Source organism: Notolabrus celidotus, chromosome 10 (genome assembly GCF_009762535.1).
Source record: "Notolabrus celidotus isolate fNotCel1 chromosome 10, fNotCel1.pri, whole genome shotgun sequence".
Taxonomy (NCBI): Eukaryota; Metazoa; Chordata; class Actinopteri; order Labriformes; family Labridae; genus Notolabrus; species Notolabrus celidotus.
Window position 1 is genome coordinate 16,105,452 of NC_048281.1, and position 17,857 is coordinate 16,123,308.

General features: G+C 37.6%; 3 protein-coding genes across 5 annotated transcripts; 1 reads left to right on the forward strand and 2 right to left on the reverse strand.

The window, feature by feature from the left end:
• The first annotated feature begins 1,923 nt into the window (after positions 1 to 1,923).
• On the forward strand, positions 1,924 to 4,821 carry mettl5 (methyltransferase like 5). Of its 2 annotated transcripts, XM_034693686.1 has the most exons (7): positions 1,931 to 2,191; positions 2,270 to 2,384; positions 2,495 to 2,679; positions 2,798 to 2,880; positions 3,774 to 3,825; positions 3,894 to 3,943; positions 4,344 to 4,455. In XM_034693686.1, the coding sequence occupies exons 1-7, from the start codon at positions 2,092 to 2,094 to the stop codon at positions 4,383 to 4,385; spliced, it is 627 nt and encodes a 208-aa protein (XP_034549577.1). In that variant the 5' UTR covers positions 1,931 to 2,091; the 3' UTR covers positions 4,386 to 4,455. The 2 variants fall into 2 exon arrangements, with proteins under 2 accessions (XP_034549576.1, XP_034549577.1); XM_034693685.1 differs by lacking the exon at positions 3,774 to 3,825 and having other exon boundaries at positions 1,924 to 2,191; positions 4,344 to 4,821.
• Positions 4,017 to 10,841, reverse strand: ssb (small RNA binding exonuclease protection factor La). Of its 2 annotated transcripts, none has more exons than XM_034693682.1 (12): positions 10,250 to 10,841; positions 7,900 to 7,966; positions 7,702 to 7,805; positions 6,249 to 6,423; positions 5,830 to 5,937; positions 5,643 to 5,746; positions 5,487 to 5,558; positions 5,361 to 5,403; positions 5,138 to 5,278; positions 4,868 to 5,054; positions 4,632 to 4,757; positions 4,017 to 4,530 (listed from the first exon to the last, which is right to left on the reverse strand). In XM_034693682.1, exons 2-12 carry the CDS (start codon positions 7,957 to 7,959, stop codon positions 4,481 to 4,483), a joined length of 1,170 nt encoding a protein of 389 aa, XP_034549573.1. In that variant the 5' UTR covers positions 7,960 to 7,966; positions 10,250 to 10,841; the 3' UTR covers positions 4,017 to 4,480. The 2 variants fall into 2 exon arrangements, with proteins under 2 accessions (XP_034549573.1, XP_034549574.1); XM_034693683.1 differs by having other exon boundaries at positions 4,017 to 4,527; positions 10,250 to 10,389.
• Positions 10,842 to 12,949: 2,108 nt separating this feature from the next.
• klhl23 (kelch-like family member 23) lies at positions 12,950 to 17,021 on the reverse strand. The gene is made up of 4 exons (XM_034693827.1): positions 16,532 to 17,021; positions 15,132 to 16,361; positions 13,620 to 13,772; positions 12,950 to 13,541 (listed from the first exon to the last, which is right to left on the reverse strand). Exons 2-4 carry the CDS (start codon positions 16,354 to 16,356, stop codon positions 13,231 to 13,233), a joined length of 1,689 nt encoding a protein of 562 aa, XP_034549718.1. The 5' UTR covers positions 16,357 to 16,361; positions 16,532 to 17,021; the 3' UTR covers positions 12,950 to 13,230.
• Positions 17,022 to 17,857: the final 836 nt, after the last annotated feature.

The window sequence follows — 17,857 nt, forward strand, 5'->3', positions numbered from 1 at the left end:
CAGAATAATGTAGAGTGTTAGTGTGTGTGGGGGGAGGGGATGAGAAGGAAAAGACTGTAAGTAAGAGGGAAAATACACTCAAGCTGTACACAGAGATCTATATTCACCACAAAAACAACAGAGGCTCCCCAGAAATGTGTACTGTACATCTATCATCAGTGGCTGACAGTGGTGCCTCAAGTTGAAATATTTTAGTCCTAATATTTTATGTTGATTTGGAGTTTGTAATAGCAAAAGTGCATTGTTCTTTTTCAAGTACAACATTATCAATACAAAAGGGTTAAGACATCATACATATAACATTAAAAGAACATAAAATAAAGTATAATTCTACATTTCAAGTAGGGGTTGGATGGAAAGAAACAGTAGCTATGTATACATTTGCAGTTTTTCTAGTCATTCTAATTGAAGGTTCCAACTTCAATGTTTTCATGGACGCCAAATAAAGTGATCTTGTTAAGACATTGGTGTACATGCATCAAGCATTCAATCTGAATAAAACTGTTTGACAAGCTCAGAGTGTTTACGCCCATCTAATGTCTCAAAATAGAAGGAGAAACCATTCCCTCCGTTTGTTCTTGTGGTTAATGAACACCCCTGTCACTGTGTCATTGTAACGTGTTACAAATTATGTTAAAAAAAGAAACAGTCACCACACACCTCTACATTTTCCTCCTCCACTCGCCCCTGCACCATAGATAACATTCTGCTCTTCTCTCGTGACTGTGGATCTACTCTGGATCTGTATTTCATTCATTCATTAATCTATACATGTGATCACATAGGCAGACAGCATGCAAGGTAATTTGGAACAAACACTACAGCAAACTTAGATAATGTGACAAGTCCCCATGGAAAGAGACTCCTGCACGCTGCACAGTTATCATAATGAACCTGTGGGGAACAGCTGTGCAGGAAGGAAGAGGGGTCACTGGGGGGATCAGTCAAAGGGAAGCAGGTGTGCAGGGGCAGGACACACACCACAGGGAACTGGTGGGCAGGTGAGGTACAGTCAGGCTAACACAACATAAAATAACATATGACCCAGACAAAACAAGAGAGGCATATGCAGATGTCATCACGGCAGCATCATAATCAGCTTTAAGTATTTCAACACACTCGGAACAAAAGGCTGTGCATGGCTGAGACGTTAACACTATAACTTAGTGATTCGTGCAGGCTTCTAAGTAACTTGAATTCTCAACAGCCTATACACTTTTGGAGTCAATCAACTAGTCAATAATACTGATACGATTAAAATGTAAGTGCAAAAAAGTTCATCGAATTACGCGTAAACCTACGTGTTTTTGAAGGCTTTTATTTTGCGTTCACGTTCCTGTTTTTCAAGGCTTTTATTTTTTGAAGGCTTTTATTTTTGTAACTTCCGGTATTGACTTCCGGTGTGGGTGTTATTGCAACGTTTTTAGCTTTGTAACTTCCGGTATGGACTTCCGGTATGGACTTCCGGTGTGGATGTTGTGGCGGCGCCATCTTGCCTGCAGTAGGGTACCCTTGGAAAAAATTAGACAGCACTGCTGTTATGTTTTCTTGTTTCTAGGTAACTTAGCCCGTCCAGAAAAATCGTCATACAAAACAAGGTAAAGCATTGCATAAGTCACTAAATGCTATTAATTCGTTTTTCAGATAATTACAAAAAAATATATACATAAATTTACAAATAGTAAAAATTCAATTTTTACCCTTAATTTTTAGACACTATAGTTCCTGAAGAATACAACATTGAATAACTTTTTACATTCCTTTTTGGTTTATTTTATGTAAAAGTAATGATTTAAATTATGTGTTGGTTTGACGTAAGATTCACTCATGTTGTTTTATTTTTAATAACTCAATCACCGACATATGTTCTGAACACTAAAAAACAAAAATCTCATACAAAATTGTGGGGAACTACTGTCACGCATTCTCGGGTCCATGTCGGATTGTTTTGGTTGGTGCGCACACTTTTGCGGAAGTGGTCTTAAACATGCTCGAAACTCACTCGCAATGATTTGAAGTAAAAAAAATAAACGTTTGACATAAAGTATCTGGGTTTCTTAAGAAATATTTGGGACATCACAGTCTCTAGTCATGAAACTAAAGGAGTTAGAGAGCTGTCTACAGCAGGTGGACGGATTTGAAGAGCCAAAAATTCTTCTTGAGCAATATCCAACGAGTCCACATATTGCAGGTGAGATGATAAGTAATCATCTAAGAGTGCACGGACAGTTTACTTTGATCTCGTTGACGTTTTCTTTCCTTTCTACAGCATGCATGCTTTATACAATCCATAACACGTTTGATGACATTGAGGGAAAACTTGTAGCGGATCTTGGATGTGGTTGTGGAGTCCTCAGTATCGGGGCTGCAGTGCTGGAAGCAGGGTGAGAGCAAATTTGACGTCTGAAAATGTGACACATTGTCCACCATGTCAAGCATTAAACAATCACGACTGTCCACTTTTTTTAATCCTTTGTCTTTCGCTGTCCCTAAGTTTATGTGTTGGCTTCGACATTGATAGCGACGCACTGGAAATATTCCGAAGAAATGCAGAGGAATTTGAAATTTCTAATTTGGATCTGGTCCAGTGCGACCTCTGTGCTCTCGAGACAGAGGCTTATTCCAAAAAGTTTGACACGGTCATTATGAACCCTCCTTTTGGGACAAAACACAACCAGGGTGAGTACAAACAATGTAAGAGTCCACTGTAGTGGTTTAGTTATGTTTAAAAGCTGAATTATCCCCTTAAATCAGGTGCAGTTTCATTTAATTTTATATTGATTTTTCGTTTTTCAAGGCATGGACATGAAGTTCCTACGGGCCGCTTTGATGATGGCAAAGACGGCAGTGTATTCACTGCATAAAACATCAACACGAGAGGTAAGTGAGTTCATTGCTCACACCTATTAATAGCACTGCAGTATTGGTAGTATTAGGGACCAAGGAGTTAAAAAAAAAAGTTTTAAAATTTATCAAAATAATGTCCAAAACCCATAGACTGTATAGATGGGCCAAACCACAATCTGAATTTAGCATTATCGAGTTAAACTTGACAGCAGTCCCTACTTGTCGCCTATTGAGAATATTTGGCAAAGCATGGAATAAAATAAAATAAATTCAACCCTGGACTGTTGAGCAGTTCAGATCCTATATCAAGCAAGAATGAGACATTTGAATGTTAAAACTCCAGAAACTGGTCTCCTTGGTTCTTTTACATTTACAAAATGTTGTTAAAAGAAGAGATGTTATATAATAGTAAACAAGCCATTGTCCAAAGTTTTTTTTTTAAATGTGTTGCAGGCATTAATCTAATGTACAGTTGTGCTCATAAATTTACATACCCTGGCAGAATTTGTGATTTTTTTTTGGCCATTTTTTAGAGAATATGAAAGATAAGAGAAATACTTTTTTGTCACTCATGGTTAGTGGTTGGGTGAACCAAATTATTATCAGACAACTGTGTTTACTCTTTTTATATCATAAAGACAACAGAAACTTCCCAAGAAATCATACATTCTGCCAGGGTATGTACACTTATGAGCACAACTGTATGTATTTTTTGAAAAACATGTTTTTTGAATACGCTCTCTACATTTGGAATAGATTGATCTCCATTACACAGGGTTGTAAGGAAATTATCACAATGTTTTCTTTTCATGGGCTTTATTAGTTTAACCTCAAGTCAAATTCTTGTGCTCTCAGTTTAAGCATACTGGCTTGGCTTGAGTCTCAGTATTTTGAAGACTGATGCGTTTTCCCTCATCTGATTACAGCACATACAAAAGAAGGCTAATGACTGGGGTGTAAAGATGGAAGTTATAGCAGGTAAACATTACAGCCTTCCCTCTTTACTGCTGTAACATTCAAAGACTGACTTTGTGTTGTCATTACAGAACTACGATACGACTTACCAGCATCTTACAAGTTTCACAAGAAGAAATCGGTAAGCCTATATGTTGTGCCACTTTATTGCAAGCTGGGTTCAAGCTGTAATCAATGACACACAGAAATAGTTCTTTGACTAATTTCTATAAATGGATTTTATTTGCTATTCACATAATGCAAACTTAAAAAAATAGCAAAACAGATGTTCTCAGCACTCAATGTAGGAAATCTACAAGAAAAAAAAAAACACAATGGCACACAGATTCTTGTCATCACTGGTGTGCAAAACCAGCTTTATGTTCAGGAGAAATTAAATTATGGTCAAAAAGCTAATTTATGTTGAATGATAAAATCAAAAGCATTTTAAGGAGGGAAAATAGATACACAATGATTGAGAGGCACAACATACAGGGACTTAAGAGATGAAAACTGACAGATCTTTGTTTCATTTTCTCTAGGTTGACATCCAGGTGGACTTCTTACGGTTCTCAACAGCCTGACACTTATACTGGAATGGATTTAAGTTGCCTCTGCATTTTCACTGTTTATAATAAAGGTTTAAAAAAAATACACAAATTTGGTTGCAACTTTTTGACTAAGATCCATTTTCAGTTTTGGCAACCTTGGCTGCAGGACCGTCAGCATCTTAGGGGGAAAAAAACAGACATGAAGTTGTATTAATGTCAGGATAAGTTAATATCAAACCCATCAATCAAAACTTTAAGGCTCTAAAATGTTCACTTTACCATCATCATCATCATCATCGCTTTCAAACTTCGTCTTTTTGCCTCTGTACTGGTTTCTGCCTTGATCTCTGCCGCCTCTTCCCCTTCGGCCTCCTCTTCCTCTGCCACCTGATCTACCTCTGCCACCTTATAAGGACAGACAAGATATACTCAACCTTATTGTACAGGAAATAAACCATTGATGATGTAACATAGTTTTCTTTTTTTTAACAAATGCATGGTGAAAATATCTTTACCTCTAGCTTTGTTCCTGTTGAATGATTCCTGTTGGGCTTCAATTATCTTCTTCAGCTCCTCTTTCTCCTCTTCTCCCTCCAGCACTTGCCATTCAACACTGTTCCCCTTGATTTTCAATTCTCCTCCATTTGCTTCTTTGGCCTTATCAAATGCTTCCTTTGCATTTCCATCGAAAAGTAGCGTTCCCTTGTTGAGTGAAAAACACTACTTTACTATCTCACATCTTTTTAGTCTTGGTACAAAACTCTCAGGGTAGAAAGCTGTATTACCTCTTTGGCTCCTCGTGTAAAATCAACCCACTTTATCTTTCCGTGCCCAGTGAACAATGCATGAAAGTCCTCTCTTGAGACATCTTCAAGTTCTCCTGCAAACCTCAACAAGCAACCAGTCTGTTCATCCAAGAGTGCACCCTACAAAACGAATGATAAATGATTCATGTGCTCACAGTTCATCACAGTTAGAAACAGCTATTGGCACTTGAAGAGATCTTACCATTTCTTTGTCTTCTACATTTTTCTGCTGTTGTTCCTTGTCCCTGATGAACATATTTGAGGAGGGTTAGTCATTTTCAAAATCTACAAAATGTTTTTAGAACAGGAGTTTTTCTTGTGTACTCACTGTTTAGCTTTTGCTTTTGTTTCTGCTTTGTTGCTTTTCCTCTCCTCTGCTTTCTTTGCATGGTATGCTTCCCTGAATAAGGACCAGCAGCATGATTATTTTCATATTACATGGTATCCACAACATTTCAATTTGTGACCAAGCAGCACAACTTACCGTGACAACACCAGCATCTCGTTGTCTTTGAAAGATTTAATGTCGTCACGTTCAAGGAACTTCTGAGAGGATTCCTCTGTGTCGAAACAGACAAACACTGATCCCTGCAAAGAAAAATAATTATTAAACAAATCTCCAAAAAACAAGGGAAAAAAACATTTGGATTGGTCACGTGATATGAATATACCTTGAACTGCCTTTGCAGATTTCTCCTCATCTGAATGTTCTCTATGGTGTCTTTGCCATTCAGCCACTCCTGGATCTCATCAAGAGAAGTTTCAAGAGGAAAACCTTTCTACATGAGGAAAAAAAGACAAATGAAATGTAAACAACAATATAGAAATGAAAAAAATAGTAGGCACATTGAAAACCAATCCATTACCTCCATTTTTATTCAAATGAAGCTAGTGTCATGAAATGCTGGTGTTAAAGAATACACTAAATGAAAGAAAAATGAACTTTTTATGGTAATAAACAAAAAAATGTAATCTTGGTTCCCAGGTTTGTTGTATTAAACTGCTGGGTCTAACACCAATTATCAATTTATTGTAAGTTACATAATCCAAACAAAATAAGTTGGAACTATTCAGACGATTCAAAACTTACAATGTAGACAGATTTGTGCTTGAGGGTGTCTTTGTAATCATCATTCAGTTCAGGTAAGGGTTTGTTTGGAGACCTCCTGACTTTAGTCTTGTCCTCGCTGACTTCCAAAAGACCACTCTTTGATTTCAGGAGAGCTGAGACAATAATGCTGGATTCTGGAGTTATGGACTTCAGCCTGGGATGAAAAAAAGTAACATTATTCACTTGATGCAGTGGCAGTATAAAGCATGGGTTATGTGTTACTACAATCACTCATGCCTGGGGTCATCTTAACACCTTCAGGCCTAAGTTTCCTTTTTTTTTTTTTAATAACAGTTGAAGAGAGACAGGAAATGTGGGGAGTAGAGAGCAGGGGAAGACATGCAGGAAATGTTCGACTGGCTGAGAATCAAACCGGCGACCCCTGCAACGAGGACTGTAGCCTCTGTTCGTGGGGCGCTTGGACCGCTAGGCCACCAGTGCCCCCAGACCTCATTTTTTGAGGATAAAAAAAAAAAGTCAGAATTACTCTTGAAAGACTTGTGTCCACTGGAAAATGCAGACAAACCTGCAGGGTAGTCTGGATAAAACACAACTACACAATTTAAACCAGATAGATTGTAGCAAGCTGTCCATAGAAGGGGCATCCAAGTCTGATGGCACTACATGAACATATCTGTTTGTGAGGAGTGCATGGTTCTGCATGTGCATGCTGTGGCTAAATTTAACAAGTGCACTTCAGGAAAAGGACAAGTAATCTCAATACCTTCGAAATTGCTGCGTTAGAAAAAAATTCACCCCCCTCACAGTGAGAGCACATTGAGAAATGAGCTTTCCAGACTACACTCGTCTTTTGTACCAGGCTGTAAACATGTTTATTTCTGCTGTAAAGATCGTCTTTTTCCCATTCATGTGTATGTGACTTCCGGTACTTCCGGAGCCAGCCTCAAGCGGATCCTCGATGAACTACAGTTTTTAACACTTCCACATTGGACTCATATTTTCAGACTGGAGGATGCCGCTTGACCTGATTAGTCATCACTGTCAATCTCTACATTCTCAGTCAACCCACAACCAGGTTTCCACTCCTCCCAGGAGCTATTTGAAAAATCCTCAACTTAACCACAAGTTCCCTTTCTTGGTGACGTTCATTGTTTTTGACCCTTGAGTTCATGATTAAGTCCAGTTGTGCAGGTGAGACCCCAACATGCACATATAGAACTTCCTCAACAGCTGTTCAAACAAGCACAAAAGCGCTCTCCATAATTAGGCATCCAGCAAGTGAAAAAAAGTTATTTTTTTTTAAAAGGCAATCCCAGGTTAGTGTTTTGAAATTCAACTCTGAAACACAAGTTGTGTTTGACTTACCCAAAGGATACATATTATGAAATTAACAAATGCAGTAGAGCTCTAAAATATGAGTAGCAACTGTAACAGCAGTTAAACAATGATAGGAGGAAATGTTAAAACAAACCTGTTGAACTTAAGCATCGTCTCCAGAGTGACCCAGCCATCATCAACCTGAAGTTGTTCTTTCAGAAACTTGTCTCTTGGGAGATTGTGATCCCCAAAGTAGTACTATAAATGGATATGAAAAAGATATACTTAGAATGCTTTATTTTTTTCAAAATTAAACAAACTCACAAAAATATACATTTGAATTGGGAATTACCTCGATTTGTCGGACCACTTTCATTTCAAGTGGAGTCATCTCTGCTTGCTTTTCTGCCATGATAGTTCTGTGTAGGAAACAGTGACATACAATTAGAAAATGTTAACTTAGGAGGCAGGGCAGGCCAATTTTATGTAGATGCACTTTTTTTTGTTGAATAAAAGGTCCCTTCTAAACCACAATTAAATGATGAAAGGCTTAGACCAAAAAAAATCAGTGGCTGTCATAGGCCTATAAGCCGGTCCAATCATTCAGACCAGATAAAGGCAGAGAGAGGTAACCCTGCTTGTGCTCCTCTCTACCAATGAGCACAATATGGACTTTTCATGAAGTGCTTCAACATTCCTTAATACATCTGAATATTGTGAAAATGTTCAACTTTTTTGTCAGTTATTTAAGGAAATGGAAATTTATTATATACCAGATTAATTACATGAAAAAAAAAATGTATCAATTGTTATCTTCAGCACTTGTGCTTGTTTCCAGTTTCTGAGTAATGCCCCTGACTTCTTGGCAGCTAACCAACAATATTTAATGAGTGTTTGAAAAGAAATCATAAAAAATGGCCATTTAGGGAAGTCTGTGTTATTTTAGACAACTTTGACAAGGAAAATGATTACAAAGTGTATATATGATTATAATTTTTCAAGACTGTGGGCACAAATCCTTAAACTTCCATCCCCATCATTAGAGACACAGCTGTGTAGTACCTACAAGAGGAAGTGAGGTCGGCTCAAACAATACCTGCTTTTAAATCACTCTGAAAAACTTACTTTTATAGAAAGGCACTTTTAGAATAAATTAGCTGATTTTAATGTTTGTTTTGTTTTTAATTTGTTTTATTATGTATCCAGTTTTACTGTTTTAGTGGCTCAATTGTTTTATTCACTGTAATTTCAGCACAAGCTCACTGTATTTTTCACACACTTTTTAACAGCTCAGGTCCTACACTTAATGTTTTTCCTTGCTTTTAATGCTATTTTAATCTCCCTGTCTATATGTTCCCTTTGTGTGAAGCACTTTGTAACTGTGTTTTGAAAGGTGCTTTATAAATCAATGTATTCTTCTTGTTGTTCTTCTTCTTATTATTATTATTATTATTACTTTAAATTTCTGATAAATTATTTGTAGGGCCACATACCATAAGGTGTGTCTAGATATTTGCTGAGACTTAAATTGATTAAAAAAGTATTTTGCTATCTGTTCTAAACTCTTCCTAATAATATTTTTATCCAAATAATTAATTGTTTTAAATTGTATTTGATTATTTATTGTTTTAATTTATTTATTTGTATTTACACATTTATTTATTTAATCTAGTATTTTACTGTTCCTAATTTATCCTGAACACTTTTTCTAATTTTCCCGATGTGATCAGGATGTGATGTCGAGCTCTTATTCTGAAAACCTTAATTGACGTGTATTCCTTTTAACCTCTTGCGTTGCATTTTGTTACATTGTTAAAGTTCCTCCTCCCTGTCGTTCGAAATGTTTGCTGTTATTTGAGCCAGCCATGTGTGACAAAGCACTTTGTAAACATTTGTTTTTAAAGGTGCTTCATCAATAAAGTTATTATTAATATTATTATTGTTGTTTCTTTGTATTTATAGCTAAGGTTATTGTTATTATATTTTTATTTTATTTTTTATTGTAGTTCTTATTCTTATTCCTATTCTTATGCCTTGTACAAAGAGAGCACAGTTTACTAAAGTCAAATTCCTTGTGTGTTCAAGCATACTTGGCGAATAAAGCTGATTCTGATTCTGATTCTGATTCTGATTATTCCTTGCAATGGGCAGTAACAGCAGCTTTAGTTGGGTGTATACTGTATGGTATAAGTCGGTTTCTAATTTTCTAGTTTCACTTCAAAATAAAAAAATCATGAACAACCTTCAATAAGTTTTCCCTAAGAAGACAACTTAAACGAGGAAGATAAATACATTGATGATACAGTAAACACTTTGCATGCTCTTCTTAGTGCTAGCTTGAAAGCTAGCCTGCTAGCTTAGCTCCATCTGATCGCAGTTGAAACGTTCCACACCGGCCATGCTGTATCCAAACACGGGCGTTAAAAAGCCCATTCACCTCCCACATTAAATTCGACTACATTGCAATTACACGGTCTATTCTATGCGATATATTCTGAATGATACATTAACTGTAGAGATGGTGTTGTAATGTGTAATCAGTCATTTGCACTCTACTTAACTCCATTAGAGGAACACGCATGCTGTGTAAACGCGTTAGACGTGAGTGTCTGAGTCTGTTATATGTTTACTTTAAAGAGCATTCAAAGGCAGCATGAGTTAAATAAATGGCATTCTACAGCACAGTGAAAAGTTATACTTACGGTGCGTTGAGTCTCTACTAGCTACTGTTAAAATCGTTCAAACCAGAAGTCCTCACTGCTTTTTAGTTGCACGTTGTTGAATCACCTGCGTGCTACGGAGCGCAGCGAGGGCCAAAAGGCGGTGGGTTATTGCTTACGCGGTTGTGGCGAGACAAATCTGGGCAGCTATGAATATGTGTGATGTTTGTCACAGCCTCGGGGTGCCGCTGTGATACAAGGGAGCGGTTAGGCAGGAAGCACCCGTAATGTCAGATCATGTGCTGTCAAGTAAACATGAAATGACATGTAAACATGGGAGTGTTAAAAGGGGTAAGCCATATTGCAGCCTCTGTGCATTAACAATGAAACTGAGACCCACTGGCAACAGATGACTGGGCTTCTTCTACTAAAACAGAGCAATCATGGTTTGTCCATCATCACTCGATCAAAAGAAAAAATGTTTTACACATCCAAACCACTGTGATACGCCAGAGTGCAGTCAGTGTAACTGAGACCAAGTGGCAACAGATGAATGAACACTTTTCTACTGCAACAGATTTGTGGTGGTCGATCAATCATTTGATCAAAGGACAATCTGGTCTGCATGTTCAAACCACTGAAGTTAGAGTGCAGCAAGTGTATTTACAGTGAAACTGAGACTCACTTGCAATAGATGAATGGGAACCGAATTCTGGTTGTTGTTCCATCATCACTTAATCAAAAGAAAATCCGGTTTCCTTGTTCAAACCACTGTAGTTAGACAGTGTGCAACATATAACATTTCAACTGTATTCAGTAACTGTTGTGTTGTTTGAAATAAAGATTATATTTAATTAAATTATTTTTTTTAATTTTAGTCATCCTGTCCCCCTACAGTGCTGGCTTACAGCAACTGCTCAGAATATGTGTTAGCTATGGTGTGTAGCATGACATCAGGTTCAACAGCAAAAAGAGTGTTATAATGATTGTGAAAGCCAAGGATGATCAGACGCAAAACTTTCCTGCTTTCTGTATCTCAGATCAAATGCTTAGTGTAATGGACAAAGTCAAATATCTGGGGCACATTATCAGAAATGACTTATGTGATGACGATCTGCAGCGACAGTGCTGTAAACTTTATGCACAGGCTAATATGCTGGCATGTAAATTTCCAATGTGCACAGATAATGTTAAAACAGAGCTTTTTAGAGCTTACTGTACTCCTCTTTATACTGCCCATTTGTGGTACAGTCACGGTAGAGTTAAAATGAAGAAGCTTCAAGTAGCATAATGATGCCTATCGAATTTTCCTTAAACTACCACGATGGACCAGTGCAAGTTTTATGTTTGTATCAAACAATGTCCCTACATTTCATGCTGTACTGAGAAATTTGATGTATAAATTTATGTGTTGCTTGGCTGATTCAGAAAAGGAAATTTTAAGGGACAAGGTATTTTTCTTGCTTTTGGAAACATTGGAACATATGCCCTTTTATGCTTTAATCAAAATGAATGTGTAAACTGTTGTCATATGATCTTTTTATTTCTTGCTGGACATGTATTTTACTTATTTTCAGTCTTTTATATTACTCTTGTGCTGATATGGACCTATGGGTCTGAAATAAAGTATATCTATCTATCTTTGTCTAAAAATAGGTTATTCCTGTTATGCATTGAATGCTTACATTTGTAGGGCTTGACACATTCTTATGAAAATTAATCATACACAATCAAGCTTGAGGAGTGCACTTGATTGTGTCCTTTTTCTAAATGTATGTTGTTTAATAGAAACATGCTCAATTTAAACTTAAACAAAAGAATCACGCTCAGCATATCTTCATTATCAAAACATGTCAATTCTTTAACAGACATACCACATTTTCTGTCTGCCTTTTACAGTTTTGTTTTCTATTTCTAACTTGAATCATTGTTTTATAAAATATTTTAAAATAACACACATTATTCTATTTTAAATATTATCTTTTATTTCTTTATCATCTCAAATACTTATGTGAGTCCTATGTTCAACCAATTTTATTGCTTTGATGTTAAAGGTTGCTGTATAAATAAACGTCCTTTGCTTTCAAATTCCAACCAGCAGCAAGGAACTCCAATTCCAGACTGTAAATATAAAAGTTCCAATTTATATAAAGTGTGTAAGGCAATAGCTAACATGAGTGATAGATAACTTTATACATTCAAATCATATATAAATACATAATATAAAAAGTGAAACCAGATGTGATTAAACTACAACCCCAATTCCATAGGAGGGTTTGCATGTCATTAAAAGCCTATATTTAACTGAAAATAGTGCAAAGACAAACAAAATTTGATGCCAGTAACATATTTCAAAACAGTTGGAAAAAGGTCAAGACACGCTGAAAAAGTTTTGTGATGCTAAAATAAATACCTGGAGAAACATCTTCCAACTACTTAGGATCGAAACATGTCACTGACATCAAATTTTAAACAGGAATATATTTTTCAAATTATAATTACAGTTTTTCAGTTTCAGCATTTAATATATTGTCTTTGAAATATTTTCAATCAAATGTAGGGTTTAAATGAACATACTGATTTTCAAAAGCAGAAAACACATCTTTAGGTTAGTAATTAAATAAATCCAGAAATGGCCTTGTGGACTAGGAGAAGTGCCCTCATGCATCAGAAGTCTGAGGTCATTTCTGTTTGTATGAAAATAGAATTTATATACTCATCTATGGAAATCAAATACTCAAATTTGGTTACCTTCTTTTACCTTCTGGTATTTATTTTCATTTATTAAAACAAAATCAAAATATATTAAATAAACTGCTAACTGTAAAGCCCCTGAGTTGTAAGTAAAAAGCTAGTTCCTTATATTCACAGTTTGGTAAACGTGTGGCTCTAACACAGTATCCAGAGCAAAACATGGCCTATCACAAAATATGGCATGACAGTGCAGCTGACATTCTCACACTTCACAGATTACAGTTAATAATTTGATGTTTGGCACAAATGACAACAGTACTGATGAGAAACTAAACACTGAAGACACTGACACATCCATGTGATCTGGCAGGGCCCGGAAGAGTCCCCACAATCTCCCAGGAGTCCAGCTGAGGGTCGTATTTCTCAATACTCTGCAGATAAGTCCCTTTTGAATAGGAATAACCTCCTGTTACATAAATACAATCATTTATCACCACCGCCCCACACTCCATCCTCCTCTCCTTCATCACTGACATCGGCCTCCACTCATCGTTCTCTGTATCGTAGCAGTCTGCAACAGTTGTCTGCCCACCCACCAAGTACAGCTTATTGTGGAGGGACACAGAACACAGCCCGTACTCTGAAAAACAGGTGGTAACCAATCTGAATCACATGTTCATCACATTTCAAATCTGATGTATTCTTCTGTTTTTCTTACCTGGATGGGGGCTTACTGTAAAAATACTCCACTCATTCACATCTGGCCTGTAGACTTGGATTTTCTCATACGTGCAGTTTCCTCTGTATCCATAATGACCTCCAGTCACATAGATTTTCTCTCCCATTACACAGGCAGTGGCATTTCCAACACCTTCAAAGGAAACAGAAGCAAAGGTATTAAGTAACCAATAACTAACATCTTCAAATGCCAATTACTTTAAATGACAGTATATTTTAATGTTAAAGAGTCAATAAGTATTCAAATGTCTATAGTCCATTTGTTACCCATGTAATCTAAAATAGAAATCAATCTAGATATCCAGAATGTAAATTTGTATATCCAAAAGAGATTGTGACCATTAAAAAGTGTAATCACATGCCCCATTTGGAATTATGACATATTTACATACTATTAGATTTATGGAGTGGACCTGATGCATTTGCATTTATTGTTGATAATGTTGTTGATGATATTTCAGGGGCAATTAAATGGTAGATATCTGAAATGTATGTCCCAATTAGCTATTAAATGTAAGAGTGGCCACTTCAACTTTTTAAAGATTTGGAGGCATCTTGAATTTGACTCAGATTAATACGATTTTAGATATCTTGAAACCAATTTCTTCTTTTAGGATTGTTATTGTGAATACCTACTGCTTGATTACATAGCCGATCATTGAGTATACAGGTTTGACTAGGACAAATGTTTTTATGGATACCAGAAATATAAGTCCTGATAGGGGCGCGTTTGGGTTAACTGTTAAAACAGCTTGTGCTGTTAATACCAGCTGGATGACAACACTGAAAGTGAACCAAAGCAGTCAAGAAGTGCACCGGCAAAGAAAAGCAATACGCTTAAAGAGGCTGAAATACTACCTAGACCTGAGGCTAAAAGCTGAATTTGGTAATATCTATAGGAGTTGATATCTGGGCACATCCACTGCCACATACTTTTAGCCATGATCCAAAATGAATATTAAAATGTTGAGCATTGCAGCTTTCATTTTTAAAAAAAGCGTTACTGTTACCTCAATTTCTGTCAGTGTATTACATTTATTTAGGAGCAATGGTAAGTTATGTCATTAGAAACTCTCTGCATTGATTCAAAGCTTAGAAACAGCATAAATAGGAAGACTTTGTAATCAGATTTTTTCATCAATCAATTTATCCAAAGGTAAAAAATTTACCTTTCAGCTCCCATTGTAGTGTGTGTTTTCCCCCCTAAACTGCATGCACACAACCAGGTACATTAATCTACCATGACTCTTTAAACAGGAGCTGAGGAAACAATCTAATCACGAGTTCCTTTAAGGTATGTTTACAAGCTTATAATCTACTCTCATGACAGTTATCAGTAGCTGCGTGGTTAAGAAAAACCCTAAAACTGAGCTTCAAACAGACATGGAATCTTTGAAGTGATTTGATCAGACACTCAGGGGACAGTTACAATAATGAGAATGGCTTTTTCAACTCATCAGTCTACCAGTGTATCACTCCATATTTTGCATACCTTGGATCATTTTGGCCACAGGGAACCATTTCTTTTTCAAAGGATCGTAAAACTCTGTCTCCTGCTCCGGAGCTCCTCCTCGGTAGCCTCCAATTGCATAAATACAGCCGTGCAAAGCCACCGAGCAATGGTAGTATCTAGCTGTTATCATGGGACAACCCTCGGTCCATTCATCATAGTCACAGTTGTATATAGAAACAGTTTCCAGAGCCTCCACAGTGTTTGTCTTGTAACCTCCTGTAACGTAGATATTTGCTCCCAATAAACTGACGCTGTAGCTTTCTATCCCATGTTCAGGCATGTCTTTTCCTTGCACCCAGGTGTTACTGATAGGATCCCATATGTGGACTTCACAAAGAGGGTGCCAGTAGTATCCACCAATTATGTACATGCTGGATGAGATTTTCCTGCATGCAGACATCTCCTTGCCATTTGATCTTAATGCCTGATTGATCAAAGCTTTTAATTTCCCCTCACTTTTCAGCAAGCATGGTCTTTGCACTTCTAAGGTAGCCTTGAAGTAGATCTCATCCAGGTGGAGATGGATGCAGCACAGCAAGTCTGCAGCATGGTGCACACGGTTATCCAAGTCATGAGTTACCCATTTGGCTACAGCGTCTATTAGCACCTCATCCCTCTGCACAGTGAGGCTCTGAGCCGCCAACACTGATCTAATCCTCTCATGATCCAGCTCAAGGAACTCTTCCTGCAGAATGAGCTCTGTGAACCGGCTCAGCATCACCCTGCGGGCTTCCCTCTCCAGGCTGGGACACAGATGCAGCTGTGCAAAAGCATGCATCCCGAGGCAGTTCCCCACATCAAGTAAACGAATTAGAAACCCCTCGCAGGCTTGTTTCACAGAGAGGAACTGCAGGAGGTCTGCAGCCTCCAGCAGGCTCTGCACATTGCTTTCAGTGATGTCAACCTGAGCTGTGTACACATAGTTCACCAGAGCACCCAGGACGACACAGTCCACCCCAGTAAGCTTGATCACGCTGTTGGACCTCTCTCTCATATCAGCTGTGAACATGACTTTAAAATAGGAGCTCCTGGCTGACAGCAGAGCTTTGTGGCATTGGAACACCTGTCCGGAGTCTCCACATTGCAGAGAAACGTCCGTGAAGAGGCCATTCATGTAGAAATGCCTGAGTGCGTCCAGGAGCTCTGCTGCATGGTCTCCATCGCTGAAGTCGTATGTGTACATCTCACTTTGGCTGTGTGACATTGTATCTGCAGGGATGAAAACAAGCCAGTGCTCAAATTACATGCAGTATGGAAAACAAAGCAATATCATGGTGTCGCGTTCACATGTATTATTGATTGCAATGCGAATGCCCTTTTGATGACCCTCTGATTCATAAGTAAAAGACTTAAAAGGGCTCGAAAAACCAAACGCTTACCTTTAACCTTGTTTCCATGAATGACACGTGTTGGTCACAGAAGATCGGCTGTGTCCTCTCTTTGAATGCCCCTCTCCAAAACACATCAACCTTAATTTAGCTCCAGCAGGACAGTCGCATGCAGCTCGAACCTATTTTGGTATTCCTGCGCATTGGCCATCCCCCCTCCTCCTCCGCTCTTGCAGCAGGTCCTTGACAAAACCAAGCAACCATTCAGAGGAATCACCCTCAACAACGCTATTTTTTTCTCTCCCTCTCTGGGTCTAAATATAACCTCCATCCAGATTCACACACTGTCTCGTGATGCCTTCACGGACAGACCATTAATGTACCCGACCGGCGAAGCAGCAACACTTGCAGAATACAAATCTTATCTAAATGAGCATCGCCTTCAGTGCAGCACAACATGGAGCCACTGTTCACCATTCATGTTTTCTCCCTATTCTTGTCGTTGCCATGGCACTTTGAACCCAATTCCAGGGTGGCCAAGGCTTTACCTAATCCTAACAAGGATTACCAGAACACAGTGCACAATATTCATGCTTGCACAAGACCTCAGACAACATGAGCTGGGTTGTGGTCATTTTCGGAACCTTACATGGAGAGAAAAAAACGAAAAGGAGAGTGTAACAAGGCTTTAAATATTAGGTTTGATCAATAAAATGATGACGTTATTTGAAAATAACGACCCCCCCAAAGCCTTGACCAAACCCTTATCCCAAGTGAAAGTTGAACTTCAGTACTTGTAGCCTATTCTCATTTGAAAAATTACTTATATTAAATATTTGGAAATTTCAGTTGGGTTCATTTGTTATTTTCTTGCGAAACAAGTATTTTTTCAAATGGTATCAGGGCTTAATACTTAGTACTGCATCATGCTTTATGCATCATACCACAAGGAAATAACCAGTGGGGGACAAAGTACACAGCTTCACTACTTAAGTCAAAGTATAGATCCTCCTGGTCAAATATTACTCCAATACAAGTGAAAGTTGTTCCATCAAATTATTACTTGAGTTAAAGTACTGAAGTACTTGCTTTTAAAAATACTTAAGTATTCAAAGTACTTTTTAAAAAATCTCAAAACGTTGTATTTTCACAACACGTAAGTGCAGTCAAGAATACATAGGAGTACATTCTGTTAAATGATGTTTATCTAGAAACCATTACTTGAAATCTCTAAAAACTATATCATGGAATAAAAACAGCAACTAAGTTACTCCAAGCACAGACAACTTAGTTTGAAATGATCATCTGGAGTGAAACAAATGTTACATAGCTCAGCACACTTTCTCAGGTTGGACAGTGAATGTTTGGGCAGAGTGG

Bases quoted from the DNA above. Each gene is read 5' to 3' on its own strand.
- ssb (XM_034693682.1), bottom strand. From the start codon at position 7,959: ATGGCAGAAAAGCAAGCAGAGATGACTCCACTTGAAATGAAAGTGGTC. The intron at 7,806-7,899 runs GTAATTCCCAAT...ATCCATTTATAG, and splicing joins AAGTGGTCCGACAAATCGAG to TACTACTTTGGGGATCACAA. The intron at 4,758-4,867 runs GTAAAGATATTT...TGTCCTTATAAG, and splicing joins CAACAGGAACAAAGCTAGAG to GTGGCAGAGGTAGATCAGGT.
- klhl23 (XM_034693827.1), bottom strand. From the start codon at position 16,356: ATGTCACACAGCCAAAGTGAGATGTACACATACGACTTCAGCGATGGA. The intron at 13,773-15,131 runs GTATGCAAAATA...TTTCCTTTGAAG, and splicing joins TGTGGCCAAAATGATCCAAG to GTGTTGGAAATGCCACTGCC. The intron at 13,542-13,619 runs GTAAGAAAAACA...CCTGTTTTTCAG, and splicing joins TACAGTAAGCCCCCATCCAG to AGTACGGGCTGTGTTCTGTG.
- mettl5 (XM_034693685.1), top strand. From the start codon at position 2,092: ATGAAACTAAAGGAGTTAGAGAGCTGTCTACAGCAGGTGGACGGATTT. The intron at 2,680-2,797 runs GTGAGTACAAAC...TCGTTTTTCAAG, and splicing joins TGGGACAAAACACAACCAGG to GCATGGACATGAAGTTCCTA. The intron at 3,944-4,343 runs GTAAGCCTATAT...CATTTTCTCTAG, and splicing joins AGTTTCACAAGAAGAAATCG to GTTGACATCCAGGTGGACTT.